The 18893-nt window shown below is 38.1% G+C and overlaps 1 protein-coding gene across 1 annotated transcript in view; it reads left to right on the top strand.

Annotated features, from left to right (window-relative positions):
* RBL1 (RB transcriptional corepressor like 1) overlaps positions 1–18893 on the top strand; it is a 59165-nt gene that overhangs the window by 6714 nt on the left and 33558 nt on the right. Inside the window, exons 3-11 of the mRNA XM_052650509.1 lie at positions 4931–5131; positions 5383–5447; positions 5549–5677; positions 5789–5949; positions 7641–7690; positions 8292–8478; positions 9458–9624; positions 16362–16474; positions 16659–16762. Of these exons, the coding sequence (XP_052506469.1) occupies positions 4931–5131; positions 5383–5447; positions 5549–5677; positions 5789–5949; positions 7641–7690; positions 8292–8478; positions 9458–9624; positions 16362–16474; positions 16659–16762 (1177 nt within the window). The remainder of the gene's footprint in view (positions 1–4930; positions 5132–5382; positions 5448–5548; positions 5678–5788; positions 5950–7640; positions 7691–8291; positions 8479–9457; positions 9625–16361; positions 16475–16658; positions 16763–18893) is intronic.

Raw genomic sequence — 18893 nt, 5'->3', positions numbered from 1 at the left:
CATACAATATGTGATATTTCTTTGTGATTGGCTTCTTTAACTTAGCATAATGTTTTTAAGGTTCATCCATGTTGTAGCATATATCAGCATTTTATTCCTTTCTATTACTGAATAATTTTCCATTGCATGGATATAAACATTTTATTACTTTTTTGGTTGATGGACATTTGAGTTGTTTCTACTTTGGACTCTTATGAATAATGTTGCTATGAATGTGTACAGCTTTTTATGTGGACGTATTTCTCATTTCTCTTAGATGTATATATAAGAATTGTTGTGTCATGTGGTAACTCCAGTTAACCTTTTGAGGAGCTATCAAGCTGTTTTTCAAAATGACTATACTAGTCATTCTGTGAAGATTCCAATTTATCCACATCTTGTCAAAACTTATTATCTATTTTTTTTTTAAGATTTACTTATTTATTTATTTATGGTTCTGCTGGATCTTCATTGCTGCGCAAGCTTTCTCTAGTTGACATGAGCAGGGACTACCCTCTAACTGTGGTATGTGGGCTTCTCATTGCAGTGGCTTTTGTTGTGGAGCACGGGCTCTAGAGTTCATGGGCTCGTTAGCTGTGGCTCCCATGCTCTAGACCATAGGCTCAGTAACTGTGGTGCATGGGCTTAGTTGCCCTGCAGTATGAGGGATGTTTCCAGATTAGGGATCAAGCCTGTGTCGCCTGCGTTGGCAGCAGATTCTTAACCACTGGACTACCAGGGAAGTTGCTATCTGTCTTTTTTTTTTAATAGTTAAGTACCCATGAAGTGGTGTCTCATCATGGTTTTGATTTGTATTTCCCTAATGGCTAATCAAGGCTATGGTTTTTCCTGTATGGATGTATGGATGTGAGAGTTGGACTGTGAAGAAGGCTGAGCACCGAAGAATTGATGCTTTTGAACTGTGGTGTTGGAGAAGACTCTTGAGAGTCCCTTGGACTGCAAGGAGATCCAACCAGTCCATTCTGAAGGAGATCAACCCTGGGATTTCTTTGGAAGGAATGATGCTGAGGCTGAAGCTCCAGTACTCTGGCCACCTGATGCGAAGAGTTGACTCATTGGAAAAGACTCTGGTGCTGGGAGGGATTGGGGGCAGGAGGAGAAGGGGACGACAGAGGATGAGATGGCTGGATGGCATCACTGACTCGATGGACGTGAGTCTGAGTGAATTCCGGGAGTTGGTGATGGACAGGGAGGCCTGGCGTGCTGCGATTCATGGGGTCGCAAAGAGTCAGACATGACTGAGCGACTAAACTGAACTGAATGGCTAATGAGAAACCTATATGTAGGTCAGGAAGCAACAGTTAGAACTGGACATGGAACAACAGACTGGTTCCAAATAGGAAAAGGTGTATGTCAAGGCTGTATATTGCCACCCAGTTTATTTAACTTATATGCAGAGTATATCATGAGAAACGCTGGGCTGGAGAAAGCACAAGCTGGAATCAAGAATGCCGGGAGAAATATCAATAACCTCAGATATGCAGGTGATACCTCCCTTATAGCAGAAAGTGAAGAGGAACTAAAAAGCCTCTTGATGAAAGTGAAAGAGGAGAGTGAAAAAGTTAGCTTAAAGCTCAACATTCAGAAAATGAAGATCATGGCATCTAGTCCCATCATTTTATGGGAAATAGATGGGGAAACAGTAGAAACAGTGTCAGACTTTATTTTGGGGGCTCCAAAATCACTGCAGATGGTGACTGCAGCCATGAAATTAAAAGACGCTTACTCCTTGGAAGAAAAGTTATGACCAACCTAGATAGCATATTGAAAAGCAGAGACATTACTTTGCCAACAAAGGTCCATCTATAGTCAAGGCTATGGTGGTCATGTATGGATACGAGAGTTGGACTGTGAAGAAGGCTGAGCACTGAAGAATTGATGCTTTTGAACTATAGTGTTGGAGAAGACTCTTGAGAGTCCCTTGGACTGCAAGGAGATCCAACCAGTCCATTCTGAAGGAGATCAGCCCTTGGTGTTCTTTGGAAGGACTGATGCTGAAGCTGAAACTCCAGTACTTTGGCCACCTGATGCGAAGAGTTGACTCATTGAAAAAGACTGATGCTGGGAGGGATTGGGGGCAGGAGGAATAGGGGACGACTGAGGATGAGATGGCTGGATGGCATCATCGACTCAATGGACATGAGTCTGAGTGAACTCCAGGAGATGGTGATGGACAGGGAGGCCTGGCGTGCTGCGATTCATGGGGTCGCAGAGTCGGACACGACTGAGCGACTAAACTGAACTGAATGGCTAATGATGTTGAGCATCTTTCATATGCTTTTTTGGAGTACTGTATTCTTTGTAATAGATTTTCAATGAAACAAAAACTCTTTTGAAAGCTGTGAAGTTTACTTTGTGTTTTAATTTAGTTTAAAAAAAATCACATTCATAGTTTAAGTGATATCAGTCCTATAAGGCTCCTTTGTTTTCAAACACTCTGATGTACTTTGTTCCAGGTTCAGTTCAGTTCAGTCACTCAGTCGTGTCCGACTCTTTGCAACCCCATGAATTGCAGCACACCAGGCCTCCCTGTCCATCACCAACTCCCAGAGTTCACCCAAACTCATGTCCATCGAGTCAGTGATGGCATCCAACCATCTCATCCTCTGTTGTCCCCTTCTCCTCCTGCCCCCAATCCCTCCCAGCATCAGAGTCTTTTCCAATGAGTCAACTCTTCATATCAGGTGGCCAAAGTATTGGAGTTTCAGCTTTAGCATCATTCCTTCCAAAGAACACCCAGGACTGATCTCCTTTAGAATGGGCTGGTTGGATCTCCTTGGAGTCCAAGGGACTCTCAAGAGTCTTCTCCAACACCACAGTTCAAAAGCATCAATTCTTCGGCACTCAGCTTTCTTTATAGTCCAACTTTCACATCCATACATGACCACTGGAAAAACCATAGCCTTGACTAGATAGACCTTTGTTGGCAAAGGAATGTCTCTGCTTTTCAATATGCTATCTAGGTTGGTCATAACTTTCCTTCCAAAGAGTAAGCATCTTTTAATTTCATGGCTGCAGTCACCATCTGCAGTGATTTTAGAGCCCCAAAAAATAAAGTCTGACAGTTTCCACTGTTTCCCTATCTATTTCCCATGAAGTGAAGGGACCGGATGCCATGATCTTCGTTTTCTGAATGTTGAGCTTTAAGCCAGCTTTTTCACTCTCCTCTTTCACTTTCATCAAGAGGCTTTTTAGTTCTTCACTTTCTGCCATAAGGGTGGTATCATCTGCATATCTGAGGTGATTGATATTTCTCCCAGCAGTCTTGATTCTAGCATGTGCTTCTTCCAGCCCAGCGTTTCTCATGATGTACTCTGCATATAAGTTAAATAAGCAGGGTGACAATATACAGCCTTGACGTACTCCTTTTCCTATTTGGAACCAGTCTGTTGTTCCATGTCCAGTTCTAACTGTTGCTTCCTGACCTGCATACAGAGTTCCCAAGAGGCAGGTCAGGTGGTCTGGTATTCCCATCTCTTTCAGAATTTTCCACAGTTTCTTGTGATCCACACAGTCAAAGGCTTTGGCATAGTCAATAAAGCAGAAATAGATTTTTGGGATAGCAATATGTACATTGGATTTATATGAGAATATATTAGTCATGGCTCTGATTTATTAAAAAAAAAACATACCAGCTACCAACTTTAGCTCTCTTAAGGAGAAAAAAAAATGTATTGAAAGAATATTGGATAGCTGACAAAGTCTTTAGGATAACTTGAGAAATTAGGCTTAGAAAATGACCAGGAGAAAGACAGGCTGGCTACACAATCAAAGAGTGTATCACAGAACCCATCTAATAGGTACACAGCTTGCATGGCCAGCAGTGCTGTCCCTGGATGTTGGCAATGTTTTAGTCCCTAGGAGGTGCTATTGAGCTCCGTAAGAATTTACTGCTTCCTCATTTCTGTGCCGTCACCTCCAGATTCAAAAACCAAACAGATATATCTGATTAAGGACCTTAGGTTTTATGCCTTCACCCTGAGTTCCAATGCAGCTGACCGTTCTAGTAGAAAATCCTCAGACAAAAGAAAGAATAGAATTTCACATGCTGAGCATCCCTGTCTCCAACAAAGCCCTCTATAGTCTCTCTCTATAGAGAGACTATAATTTTATCAGCCAAAAAAATAGCTAATAGTAATCTAGCTTTTTTTCTTTTTTTGCTGCTCTTGATAAGATCTTTTAAAAAGACTCAGCTTCTTAGATTTCAGTCAGCATGTCTGGAGTTTGAACTTCTATGGACAACTAACTGATGATATCTTCCACCGCCTTTAAAAAAAGATATTACATGCATTCTGTAATAACACTAGACACTTAAATGAACTTTAACACTACAAAATTTCAGTCCAAGACCTTCCTAACGTGGGAACATTAAAAAATCCACTTATAATTGTATAAACCAGAAATGTAGAGCCATAGTCCATTAAGTGATTTTTCTGGGTATGTTCTACCTTCTTAGGTATATATTGATATTTGATAGTAGAACCACGTGTTGTAACACAAACACTTGAATTTTATTCTTTCCCTATAACAGTCTGGTGCTTTGTGAGCAACTTCCAGAATCTAATATTGAGACAGGCTGTCTTTCCTCAGACTAGTTTTGTGAACTCATCAGTCTGTTGACTAACATTTACTTTGTAATTTATATTCAGAGTATTGTCTAGGTACTACAGAGAATAAAAGAAGTAGATAGGTACTACCTGCATAGTCAAAGATATTTTATGTATTGACTGTTAATTCAGAGTTTACATTCTCACAGTGATTCTGGGAACCAAAGTAATTTCATAGTACTTGAAATGGGGTTTTTTTGTCTCTCTTTTTTAAAAAAATAAATTCAGGGATTTTAATAAAGATTCTTAGGTATAAGTAGAGTGTCTTCTTTTCCTACCATTATATGGATTCATTTTAAATTTGCTTTTTTCTGTTTGTTTAGTTTAATACAGTTTTTTAGTAAAATGAAGAAATGGATGGACATGTCAAACCTGCCACAAGAGTTTCGTGAACGTATAGAAAGGCTAGAAAGAAATTTTGAGGTGTCTACGGTAATTTTCAAAAAATTTGAGCCAATTTTTTTAGATATATTTCAAAATCCATATGAAGAGCCACCAAAGTTGCCACGAAGCAGGAAGCAGAGGTGAGACACTTTATGCTCATATAATTGACATAGAAATTATGATACAAACTTACTAAGGGCATTTGCATTTTAAAAGTCAACTTTTTAACCCCATTTAATAAACCATGGTTGTCTGTCCTTTGTGAATGGGATTTTATATGTAATTTGACTTTACTACTTGGTGTATTTGGTGTTTCAATTTTTAAGTGACAAATGTGGAATGATATTTAGTAAGTTAGATAAAAAGTACATTCCCCCCGCCCCTTTTTTAGGAGGATTCCTTGCAGTGTTAAAGAGCTCTTTAATTTCTGCTGGACACTGTTTGTTTATACTAAGGGTAAGATGACACTTTCAGTTGCTTTATATTTCTGTTGTGGGAACTCGGTGCTATTTGACATGGAAGGTTCCTGGGTTTTATGTCTCTTTTTTCTTGTAAAGGTAATTTTCGTATGATTGGAGATGATTTAGTAAACTCTTATCATTTACTTCTGTGCTGCTTGGATCTGATTTTTGCCAATGCCATTATGTGCCCAAATAGACAAGAATTGCTAAATCCATCATTTAAAGGTGAGACCTTATTTATTTTTGAAAACTGATAATCAATTTTTAGAAAAAGAGTATTAAAAGTCGATCATATTCTTTTTTCCATCCATTGTTTCTTATACCCTGTCAAACTAGGTTTACCATCTAATTTCCAAACTGCTGACTTTCGGGCTGCTGAAGAACCTCCCTGCATCATTCCTGTACTGTGTGAACTGCATGACGGACTTCTGGTAGAAGCCAAAGGAATAAAGGAGCATTACTTTAAGCCATATATTTCAAAACTCTTTGACAGGAAGGTACTATACTTACATTTAAATGATTCAGCTCCTGTGGGTCAGCAGTAACAGCCTCCAGGAGAAAACCATATTTTAAGAAAGTTCTTAACATTATAATACTTGGGCTCAAGTTCCCAGGTTTCAGCCTCTGCTGTGATGCAGTCCTGGCCTATGATTTTCTGTGATGTGCAAAACTGAGCTGTGGAAGAATGTGACCAACCGTATGTCCTGTTAACTAAATGCACAGCCAGAGGCATCTGTAGGAGGTTCTGATAGAGAATTAATGAAGGACAAACATCAGAGTAAGCCTAAGGAAAAGCAGGAGGTCAGAGTAAGCTAGTTTGTTGCCAGAATTTGAATACTGTTCACACAATTTGCTGTTTACTAAAAGTAGGATGATATATAACAGCTGTAGCTTTAATTCCATACAAGTAGAGCAAGAGGCCCTGAAAGGATTAGGTCATCACTAACTGGGTTCTTCTCTTACGTATACTTTTGTATCTAGTCTTATCTTTCAATAAACAAATATTTATGTGTATATACACAATATATATGTATCTGTGTGTGTGTATATACTCAAAATATCTCTTTCTAAAACTTTAATCTCCAGCAAAGTAAACTTTAAAGGAACTGAAGGATTTTGTCTCTTGTGCTCTGTAGAAGCAGTGCCCTAGTGGCTCCTGGGTATGGTGACCATACAGCTTGGTTTGCCTGAGTTATCTAGGTTTTGGCTGTTGGTGTGGCATAATTACTAGAATGTCTCCTTTTTTCACTCCAGAAGTATCCTGGTTTGAACAGTGGTTCTCTTGCCCATGGGCCACAGACCGTTTATTTGGCCTGTTTAGGGTGTTTTACATTTTTATTTTGTTCAATTTTTAGCTTAACACATGAAGACCTTTTATGTGAAAATTTTTTAAAAGTCAGAATTGGCAATATTGGTAACTACATAGGTAACGATTGTCAAGCTCAATAATGGCTACCTCTTAGGACAAGGAAGTGTGCTTTCTGCCCTCTTCATTTATGTATGTTAAACCCTGACCCCTGAAAGCATTTGAGTTTACCATCCCTGGTGTTTGATAATCCAAGAATAGTGTGGATACACAGACAATGTTAATAACAGTGTAATTTTCCTTTCTCACCAGTTGTTGTTAGTCACTCAGTCCTGTCTGACTCTTTGTGACCCCATGTAGCCTGCCAGGCTCCTCTGTCCATGGGGATTCTCCAGGCAAGAATACTGGAGGGGGTTGCCATTTCCTTCTCACCAGTAACAGTAGCTATATTCCTTTCATATCTTTTGCTTGTCTGACACATACCATCATTCAATAACTGTTAGTTTCCATTCTGTATAGACAGTCTTTAAAATTGGACAGCTTTCATCAGAATCATTTGGGGAATTTGTTAAAACTGCTGCCTTAGTTCAGGCTTTGAGGTCTGTCAAGTGCCTTTTTAACAAGTTCCCCTACATGATTGTTATGTCATTAAAATTTGGAAACCATTGCTATGGATAGACTAACTTCAAAGTATTTTGAAATCTTGACATTAAATGTTTTTTAATATTTTATTTGCATACTAAATAGGAGTTACTGGTCTGAAAAAAAATATTTAATAATTCTGTTTTGTGTTTGTGTGTGTTAATTTAGATAAATGTAATGTTCTTGTGTGTACGTTAATATGCTTACTTACATAATGTCACAATGACTTTTTCTTTCCAGATTTTGAAGGGCGAATGCCTTCTGGACCTTTCCAGTTTTACTGATAATAGGTAATTATCTAGCACTAAAAGTATCAGGCATATCATATACTGTCAGTAATGATTTGTTACAGTTGGTTAAGTGATATGTTGTATCAGGTTAACAGCTCCAAATTCAAATTCAGGTTTCTTCTGCATTGGTGGCATTCAGTGAGTGTTATTGTTAAGCCTTATAGTCTTAAATTTATTTTCAGAAACCATTGGCACTTAAAATATCTGCTCTCCTCAGAAACTCATAAACAGAACCAATGACTTCTGTATTTGAGTTGACATTCTTTCACTAATCAAATATTGGCAAATTTAGAATGTGCTTATATTTCAAGGCCACACACAGTTGTTTCCTCAATGATTAGGCCTTAATTAGGTTCAACTAGTTTTCAGATTAAGTACAGATTCTTTTCAGTCACCTTGCAAAATAATTTATTGCCATATATGTGAATGTGAAGAATGTCCATGATCAGATAGAAACCTCAGATATTGTTAGATGGGCAGAGTTAATAAAAACTAGAAAGTCATGAGCTTTTCCATGCTCTGGAGTCAAAATATATCTTTAAGATAAATCCATTGTGTAACTTAGTTGTATCCTAGGAGCTTAAAAGAATTCTCTTTTCAGCAAAGCAGTGAACAAGGAGTACGAAGAATATGTTTTAACTGTTGGTGACTTTGATGAGAGGATCTTTTTGGGAGCAGATGCAGAAGAGGAAATTGGAACCCCTCGGAAGTTCACTGGTGACGGCCCATTAGGGAAACTGACAGCACAGGCTAATGTGGAGTGTAATCTTCAACATCACTTTGAAAAAGTAATATAACCTAGCCTGGCCTCAGTCTTGAATGGTTTTTTTCTGTGTGTGTGTGTGTGTGTGTGTTTCTACTAACAGCAGAAAAGTGAAGAAAGTGAAAGATGCTCAGCTGTGTCTGACTCTTTGCAAACCCATGGACTATACAGTCCATGGAATTCTCTAGGCCAGAATACTGGAGTGGGTAGCCTTTCCCTTCTCCAGGGGATCTTCCCAACCCAGAGGTTGCACCCAGGTCTCCTACATTGCAGGTGAATTCTTTACAGCTGGGCCACAACGGAAGCCCAACAGCAGAAGCATCTTTCAAGTTAAATCTTAAATTTCTTCTACTAATTTATATTTCCCATGAAAACTTTAAAGAATAATTTTCAAAACTATAGCATATAGTATTTAGCTCATTTCTTGCTATTTTTCATATTTGGATATTTTCCCAGAATGCCTGGATTTTCAGTAGACTGTGTGTCTTTGGATGTGAAGACATACTTTTTTCCTGTTTTTTTCTTTGTATCACTTTAGCTGCTGCTTTCTTGCTTTAAAATTTGCTTCCTACCATGTGCTTTTCTCAAACATCAGTCATATTACTCTGGATTTGATTGTTAATAGCCAAGGCTTAATTCTCTGCTTATGTGTTAGGTGGGTTGAAGTATAAGGTCTGCTAGAAAATTCATAGAAACCTAAGTTTTAGTCCCAGCACTTCCATTACCTTTTGTCAGCTATTTCCTCGCATGTAAAATGAAAATGTGCATGTTATATTTCAAATGAATTTTATGAAGATAAAATGAGATTGTAGAGAGAAAGCACTGTGAAAAAGTATTATTCAGAGATAGGATGTTATTAGCATAATATCGCTAAAAATGTGGTAGGTAACCAGAAAAGAGAGAAAAAGTAACCTACTAAACATGAATAGAGGGGATGGTATCTGTACTAAATTAGACATGTAATTTAGTGATTTTTAATGTCACATATTTTTCTTTTCTGTCAGAAAACATCATTTGCACCTTCTACCCCTCTGACAGGACGGCGATATTTAAGAGAAAAAGAAGCAGTCATTACTCCTGTTGCTTCAGCCACCCAAAGTGTGAGCCGGCTACAGAGTATTGTAGCTGGATTAAAAAATGCGCCAAGTGAACAACTTATAAATATTTTTCAGTGAGTACGATACTATTTTTTCCCAAGGTTTCTTCTAATTTTAAATTAGATTCTATAGTTCATTCTGTTTTCAGTACTTCTGAATTCTGGAGATAATGGATATACATCTGACAAGTTTTACTATACCATTTCAATCACAAAGTATATTGACCTAAAATCAGGTAGAAGTACTATGAAAAATTATATATAAATTTTACTTCATATTATTATAGACTTTGAAGATTAAACGTATCTTAATGGTTATGTAGCTCTAACATTCCACTCTGGTAACACCCCTAATTTATGCATTACTGTTTTGTTTTCTTTTTTAAATGGATTCAATTTAAATGTCCATCAAATGGAAGACTGGTTACATATTGATCATATAGCCATGAAATGGAATTTTATGCAGTTGTTGGAAAAAAAGACATATTTTTGTAGTAAAGATGATAAAATGAGGCCAGACCAGAGAAACTTATTTCCTGATACCTAATGAAATAACAGGATAATAAAAATCAGCAAACTGTCAGCAACCAAATGAAGGATATTATTTCATGCTACAATTTTCCAAAGTGATGGTCAAGAAAGGAAATGAATGCTCCTAGTATGCCCCTTATGATTATACAGTGGAAGTGAGAAATAGATTTAAGGGACTAGATCTGATAGATAGAGTGCCTGATAAACTATGGACAGAGGTTCGTGACATTGTATAGGAGACAGGGATCAAGACCATCCCCATGGAAAAGAAATGCAAAAAAGCAAAATGACTGTCTGAGGAGGACTTACAAATAGCTGTGAAAAGAAGAGAGGCGAAAAGCAAAGGAGAAAAGGAAACATATACCCATTTGAATGCAGAGTTCTAAAGAATAGCAAGAAGAGGTAAGAAAGCCTTCCTCAGCGATCACTGCAGAGAAATAGAGGCAAACAACAGAATGGGAAAGACTAGAGATCTCTTCAAGAAAATTAGAGATACCAAGGGAACGTTTCATGCAAAGATGGGCTCAGTAAACGACAGAAATGGTATGGCCCTAACAGAAGCAGATGATATTAACAAGAGGTGGCAAGAGTACACAGAAGAACTGTACAAAAAAGATCTTCATGACCCAGATAATCACGATGGTGTGATCACTCACCTAGAGCCAGACATCCTGGAATGTGAAGTCAAGTGGGCCTTAGAAAGCATCATTACAAACAAAGCTAATGGAGGTGATGGAATTCCACTTGAGCTATTTCAAATCCTGAAAGATGATGCTGTGAAAGTGCTGCACTCCATATGCCAGCAAGTTTGGAAAACTCAGCAGTGGCCACAGGACTGGAAAAGGTCAGTTTTCATTCCAATCCCAAAGAAAGGCAATGCCAAAGAATGCTCAAACTACTGCACAATTGCACTCATCTCACACACTGGTAAAGTAATGCTCAAAATTCTCCAAGCCAGGCTTCAGCAATACGTGAACCGTGAACTTCCAGGTGTTCAAGCTGGTTTTAGAAAAGGCAGAGGAACCAGAGATCAAATTGCCAACATCCACTGGACCATCAAAAAAGCAAGAGAGTTCCAGGAAAGCATCTATTTCTGCTTTATTGACTATGCCAGAGCCTTTGACTGTGTGGATCACAGTAAACTGGAAAATTCTGAAAGAGATGGGAATACCAGACCACCTGACCTGCCTCTTGAGAAACCTATATGCAGGTCAGGAAGCAGCAGTTAGAACTGGACATGGAACAACAGACTGGTTCCAAATAGGAAAAGGAGTACGTCAAGGCTGTATATTGTCACCCTGCTTATTTAACTTATATGCAGAGTACATCATGAGAAACGCTGGGCTGAAAGAAGCACAAGCTGGAATCAAGATTGCTGAGAGAAATATTAGTAACCTCAGATATGCAGGTGACACCACCCTTATGGCAGAAAGTGAACAGGAACTAAAAGACCTCTTGATGAAAGTGAAAGTGGAGAGTGAAAAGTTTGGCTTAAAGCTCAACATTCAGAAAACGAAGATCATGGCATCTGGTTGCATCACTTCATGGGAAATAGATGGGGAAACAGTGGAAACAGTGTCAGACTTTATTTTTGGGGGCTCCAAAATCACTGCAGATGGTGACTATAGCCATGAAATTAAAAGACGTTTACTCCTTGGAAGGAAAGTTATGACCAACCTAGATAGCATATTGAAAAGCAGAGACATTACTTTGCCAACAAAGGTCCGTCTAGTCAAGGCTATGGTTTTTCCTGTGGTCATGTATGGATGTGAGAGTTGGACTGTGAAGAAGGCTGAGCACCGAAGAACTGATGCTTTTGAACTGTGGTGTTGGAGAAGACTCTTGTGAGTCCCTTGGACTCCATGGAGATCCAACCAATCCATTCTCAAGATCAGCCCTGGGATTTCTTTGGAAGGAATGATGCTAAAACTGAAACTCCAGTACTTTGGCCACCTCATGCGAAGAGTTGACTCATTGGAAAAGACTCTGATGCTGGGAGGGATTGGGGGCAGGAGGAGAAGGGGACAACAGAGGATGAGATGGCTGGATGGCATCACTGATTCGATGGACGTGAGTCTGAGTGAACTCCGGAAGTTGGTGATGGATAGGGAGGCCTGGCATGCTGCCATTCATGGGGTCGCAAAGAGTCGGACACGACTGAGTGACTGAACTGAACTGAGTGTGCCCCACCCCCAAGAAGCATTAGTGAGGGGAAAAAGGGTTTGTTAACAGGATCTTGAAAATGCTCATTAATACTCTAGATATGGAGGGAAACAAATGGAGTGAATAGGCAGACGGGCAAAAAGTCCTATAAATAGAAACCTCCCCAGGTGAAAGTTCCTCTATACCACCAAGATAGCAGCAGAAATATGAAAAATCCTTAGGGCCTTCCATTTTCTGAGGTTCCTACCTGATTTAAAACTGGAAGGTATCCCTGACCTAGGTATAGTGGACCCTGGAATGGGGATATTTAACTAAATCTCAGAAGAGAAAGCAAAGCCCTGGTCCTCAACAGAAGCTGAACCTAGCACCATCTGTGTTGTACTCACAGTCCCCAAACCTCAGTCTATAGAAAAGTGGACAGGACATTCATCCCCAGCTTCAACCACAGCTCAGAAGATAAACAGATGGCAGTGTAAGTAGGAAGACTCATAGCATCTAATCTACCCTCATAGTATTTGAATAAATCGATCTGGACTGAGCTGTCCATTTAACATGAACAAGTTAAAAAGAAATGGCAAAGCAACTATGCAAACTTTTTAAAATCAATATACTTATTTATTATTTATTTGACTGTGTTGGGACTTAGTTGCAACATGTAGGATCTTGAGGCATTGCAGTACATGGACCCTCTAGTTGTGGTGTGGGCTTAAGTTGCTCCATGGCATATGGGATCTTAGTTCTCTGATTAGGGATCAAACACTGCAAGACAGATTCTAAATACTGGACCACCAGAGAAGTCCCTGTGCAAACATTTTAAAGCACAAGAGAAGGAAGGAAGGAAGAAAATGTGGAATGCAAAAGACAACCTGGAAATAAATAAATGGAAAGACATTCCATGTCTATGGATTATAAGATGTAATATTGTTAAAATGTCCTCATTGCCCAAAGCAACCTACAGAATCAGGACAATCCCTATCAAAACCCAATGACATTTCTTATAGAAAAAAAAATCTAACACTCATAAGGAATTTTGAAGAACTTCTAATAGCTAAAATAAGCTTGAGAAAAAAGCTGGAGGGCTCACACATCTTAATTTCAAAAACACATTATAAAGCTATAATAATGAAATCAGTAAAATATTGTTATAAAGACAGACATGTAGACTAGACATGGAATAGACTGGCATCCCAAAATGCAGCTTCATGTATATCATCAACTGATCTTTGACAAGGGTGCCAAGACCCCACTATAGGGAAAACTGGATATCCACATGCAGAAGAATGAAAAAAGACTCATTTACATGTACAGAAGTTACTTTAGATAACCATTATAGGTGGAATCATGTAGCATTTGTGTTTGGCTGGATTAACTTAGTATAACATCTTCAAGGTTCATCCATGTTGTAGTATATAACAGGATTTTAAGGCTGTATATATAGAAATATATATACAGCCTTTCTATATATATTTCTATATATAGAAATAATTGAATATTATCTATTATATATTATTTGCATAAATAATAGAATATTTTGTATGTATATATACACACACAGTTTATTCATTCATCAGTGGACCTGTAGGTTGTTTCTACATCTTGGCTGTTGTGAGTAATGCTGCAGTACACTTGGGTCTCTTTGAGATATCTCCATGCAAAAAAATGAAGACAGGATTTTGTCTTATGCTTTATACAGAAGTTGACTAAAAATGGATTAAAAACCTAAACATGAGACCTGAAACTATACTGCTAGAAGAAAAAAATTGGTGAAAAGCTTTGCAACATTGAAATTGGCAGTTATTTCTTAGATATGACATCAAAATTTCAGGTAACAAGCAAAAATAGAGAAATGGGACTACCTCATACTTAAATATTTCTGTATGCATTGGAAATAATAGGATGAAAGGCAGCATACTGGAATGCTTGCTTGCTTCTGCATGCTGAATCATGTCTGACTCTTTGTGATACCAAGGACTGTAGCCTGCTAGGCTCCTATGTCTATGGGATCATCCCAGCAAGAATAATGTAGTGGATTACCGTTTCTTTTTCCAGGGGATCTTCCCAACTTAGGGATCCAACCCATGTCTCCTGTGGCTCCTCCATTGACAGGTATATTCTTTACCACTGAGCCACCTGGGAAGCCTTACTCCATTAAAAAATGAAAATGTTAGTTTCTTAGTCGTGTCTAGCCCCCCAGGCTCCTCTGTGAAAATCTTCAGGCAAGAATACCGGAGTGGGTTGCCATTTCCTTCTCTAGGGAATCTGACCCAGGGATCAAACCCAGGTGTCCCACTTTGAGGACAGATTCTTTACCATTCTGGGCCACCAGGGAAGCCCTATACTAGAGTAGGAGAAAACAATTGCAAACTGTATATCAGATAAGTTAATAGCCAGCATATATAAAGGACTACAACTCAAAAAAAAAGCAAAAAACACTTCATTTTAAAAGAGGGCAAAAGACTTGACATTTCTCCAAAGAAGACATACAAATGGCCAAAAAGCATAAGAAGAAAATTCTCAATGTCATTAATCATCAGATAAATGCAAATGAAAACCACAGTGAAATATCACCTCATACCCATTAGAAAGACCACCATCAAAAAAACAGAAAATAACAAGTGTTGATGAGTATTAGAACTGGTGTTCTGTTGCTGGAATTGTAAATGGTGTAGCTGGTATGGAAAATAATATGGAGATTTCGCAAATAATTAAAAATAGAATTTTTATGACCTGGCAGTCCCACTTTTGGGTATATTTTCCAAAGAGGTGAAAACAGGATCTCAAAGAGATATTTGCACACCCAAGTTCATTGCAGCATTGCCTACAAGAGTTCTAGAGATCTACTGTACAGTAATGTGTACATAGCTAACAAACTGTACAGTTAAAAAGAGGGTGAGTTTATTATTTGTTTTACCACATAATGAAATAAAAAAGGCAGCCTAGTTTGAAGAAAATATAAGTCAAGAAGTACAGCTTTGCATTAGAGAAACTCAATAAGAACAAAGTGTTTTGCCACCTATGCTACCTGCCTTTCTACACATGAAGCTGGTCCATTTGAGTATGGGATTGGGAATTCTGATCCCTGTGCTTTTTGGCTTTCGGCAAGTCACGTTCTTTCTCATAGACTTGGACTTGATGTTTCTGAATCAAAACCTGTGTTCTGTGGTAACAGAGTTAATACAATAATACAAAAGTACCAGCATTAATTGCTTCTGGCCAGATATCTTCCTTTTTGATGCTACATTTTTTTTTTAACGTGTTATTCTTTTGATTTTGGTAAAAATTATATGCAGTTTATTTTTACATCACAATATATACCTAAACACTGCCCATCATCTGGTCTTTTAAATCAGGTTTATTGAAGTATAGCTCAGTTGGTAAAAAATCCACCTGCAATGCAGGAGACCCCGGTTGGATTCCTGGGTTGGGAAGATCCGCTAGATACGGGATAGGCTACCCACCCCAGTATAGTTGGGCTTCCCTTGTGGCTCAGCTGGTAAAGAATCTGCCTGCAGTGCGAGAGATCTGGGTTTGATCCCTGGGTTGGGAAGATCCCCTGGAGAAGGGAAAGGCTACCCACTCCAGTATTCTGGCCTGGAGAATTCTATGGACTATAGTCCATGGGGTGTCAAAGAGTCAGACATGACTGAGCGACTTTCCCTTCACTTCACTTGAAGTATAATTTATATATGAGAGTCATCTTTTTTACTGTACAGTTGCATGAGATTTGACAAATGCATACAGTTGTATCGTCACCATGATGATTAAGACATAGAACAGTCCCCCCAAATTTATGCCCCTTTATATTCAATCCCTACACCATCCCCAGCTTTTGGAAACCACTGATAGTTTTCTGTCCTTATAGTTTTGCCTTTCTAGAATTTCATATAAATAAAAGCATAATATAGAAGACATAGACTCCACTAATGTTGAAATTCTAAAACTATGCCAAATAATTATATTTAAAGGCTGTAGACTAGTTTGAAATATCCTATGTTTATATATCCAGGTTTACAACTTAAAGTAGGACTTTGGTCACTAAAATCCTAATTCTTGAAAGAAGACATGTTAGTAGTCTGGTTTTTTTTTCCTGGTCATTAGGTTCCTTTTGTGTTTTATAGGTCTTGTATGCGTAATCCTATGGAAAATATTATGAAAATAGTGAAAGGAATAGGAGAGACTTTCTGTCAACACTATACTCAGTCAACAGATGAACAGCCAGGATCTCACATAGGTAAGGAGATAAAACTGAAATTGATACAGCATTGAAAGTAGACTGTCCCAAGAAAAATAGAAATCCAAGTTTTTCCTTCCCTGTAGTTTTTAATATATCAGATTTAAGTTTATGTAAATTTTGTTCTTTAGTTATTAACAGGTACATTTCATTTTAGCATGTTTTCTTTTTATTTCCCTCATAGACTTTGCTGTAAACAGACTAAAGCTTGCAGAAATTTTGTATTATAAAATACTAGAGACTGTAATGGTACAGGAAACACGAAGACTTCATGGAATGGACATGTCAGTAAGTAAATTCACTCTACCAGCCGCTGGCAAGTTCCATAAATCCTAAGCCTGGAAGCTGTGTTGAGAGGCTCTGTAGTTCATTGTAGGTGGTTCATGGTGAGCAGTTAATGGCACACTTAGCCATAATGACATAATAATTGGCCTCCATTGTCTTTGGCACACCCAGTACTAGCCACCTCTTGGCGGAAATGTGGAACATGTAAAATTTGTTTTTGGTACGCCGTCATCATCTTTCCCCTTCAGATCTGTTGTTTGTCCTTCATTCCTAGTTAACTAATGTTGAAACCTCCCCACCCCCTGCAACTATTAATCCAAGTGATAAATATGTGGCCATACCTCTCAGGGATTTTTAAGGAATAAAATGTTAGCAGCTTTTTTTTTTTAATTGCTCCATTTTCTTTGGACGTTTGATTAAGTTGGATCCCTCTCTCCAATAGTTCAGTAAAGAAATTTTTCTAAAAAGTCAATCCTAGCATATGATCTTTGTTTCCTCCTCCTCCACTCTCTTTGTCACTTTTGGAGTCTTCTTACCTTAATTTCCAGTAAGAACAAGTTGATGTTTGGGGGTGCTGCTTTAACTGTTAAAATTTCTTTGTGTTTGCACCCTGGAAGCTTTCTTCTGTGTTGGTTCCCCATTTTTACTGGATTCCATGTTTTTATTTTTCACGATTTACTGATATTTGATGGAGCATAGGCTCCCATAACCTCCTAAGAAAGAAATAAATTTTCAGCTTTTTATTTTGAAATAATTATAAATTCACAGAAAGTTGCAAAAGTAGTACAAAGGATCTCATGTATTCATTTGTCCCCAGTGGTTACATTTTATATAGTATGATATCAAGACCAGGAAATTGACACTGGAACAATGTATGTTGCTCCCTTTACCACTGTATCACATGTGTAGATGAGGTAACCACCACCGAAATAAAGATACAAAATTGGTCTGTCATCATAAAGATCTCCCTCATGTTGCCCCTTTTTAAGTGACACTCGCTCGCTTTAGCCACTAATTTGTTTTCCGTATCTATACTTTTATAATACTCTGTGAGTTCATTTTGTTTATATTTGTTGAGGTTTATTTTATGATGCAGGAATGGTTTATCTTGGTGAATGTTCTGGGCTCTTAAACAGAATGTGTGCTGTATTTGGGTGAAGTGTTCTATAAATGTCAGTTCTGTCTTTTTGGTTAATGGTATTGTTAAATTCTTCTATATCCTTGCTAATTCTTGGTCTAGTTCTGTCAGTTAGTGAGAGGAGATAAGGATATTGAAGTTTCCAAATGAAACTAAATTTATCTATTTCTCCTTCCAGTTCTGTTAGATTTTTTTTAATTCATATATTTTGAATCTCTGCTGTTTGATGCGTAGACATTGAGGTTACTGTCTTCTTGGTGAATTAATCATTTTATTATGACAGAATATCCCTCTCTGAGTCTGGTAATTGTCTTTGTTCTGAAAGCATCTGGCTGATGTTTATATATAGCCACTCCTGCTTTGTTTTGGTTAATGTTTGTATGATGCAAGCGTATGTAGTTTTATTGTGCTTCACTTTTTTTGTGCTTCACAGACAGTGAGTTTTTAATAAAAGTTTGCAACAACACTGTGTCAAGCTTGTTGGTGCTCTTTTTCTAATAGCATTTTCTCACTTCATTTCTCTGTGTCACATTTTGCTAATTCTTCAGTTCAGTTCAGTTCAGTTGCTCAGTCGTGTCCGACTCTGCAACCCCATGAATCGCAGCACACCAGGCCTCTCTGTCCATCACCAACTCCCGGAGTTCACTCAGACTCAGGTCCATCGAGTCAGTGATGCCATCCAGCCATCTCATCCTCTGTCGTCCCCTTCTCCTCCTGCCCCCAATCCCTCCCAGCATCAGAGTCTTACAGTATTGCAAACTTTTTCATTATTATTGTATTTATTATGGTGATCTGTGATTAGTGATCTTTGATGTTTTATTGCAAGAAGATTATAATTCATTGAAGCCTCAGGTGATAACATTTTTTAGTAATAAGTATTAAAAAATTTTTTTTTAGACATGATGCTGTTGTACACTTAATAGACTATGGTATAGTGTAAACATAGCTTTTATATGCATTGGGAAACCAAATAATTTATGTGACTCACGTTACTGT

Source organism: Budorcas taxicolor, chromosome 13 (assembly GCF_023091745.1).
Source record: "Budorcas taxicolor isolate Tak-1 chromosome 13, Takin1.1, whole genome shotgun sequence".
NCBI lineage: Eukaryota > Metazoa > Chordata > Mammalia > Artiodactyla > Bovidae > Budorcas > Budorcas taxicolor.
This window is presented reverse-complemented; position numbering and strand designations above follow the sequence as displayed.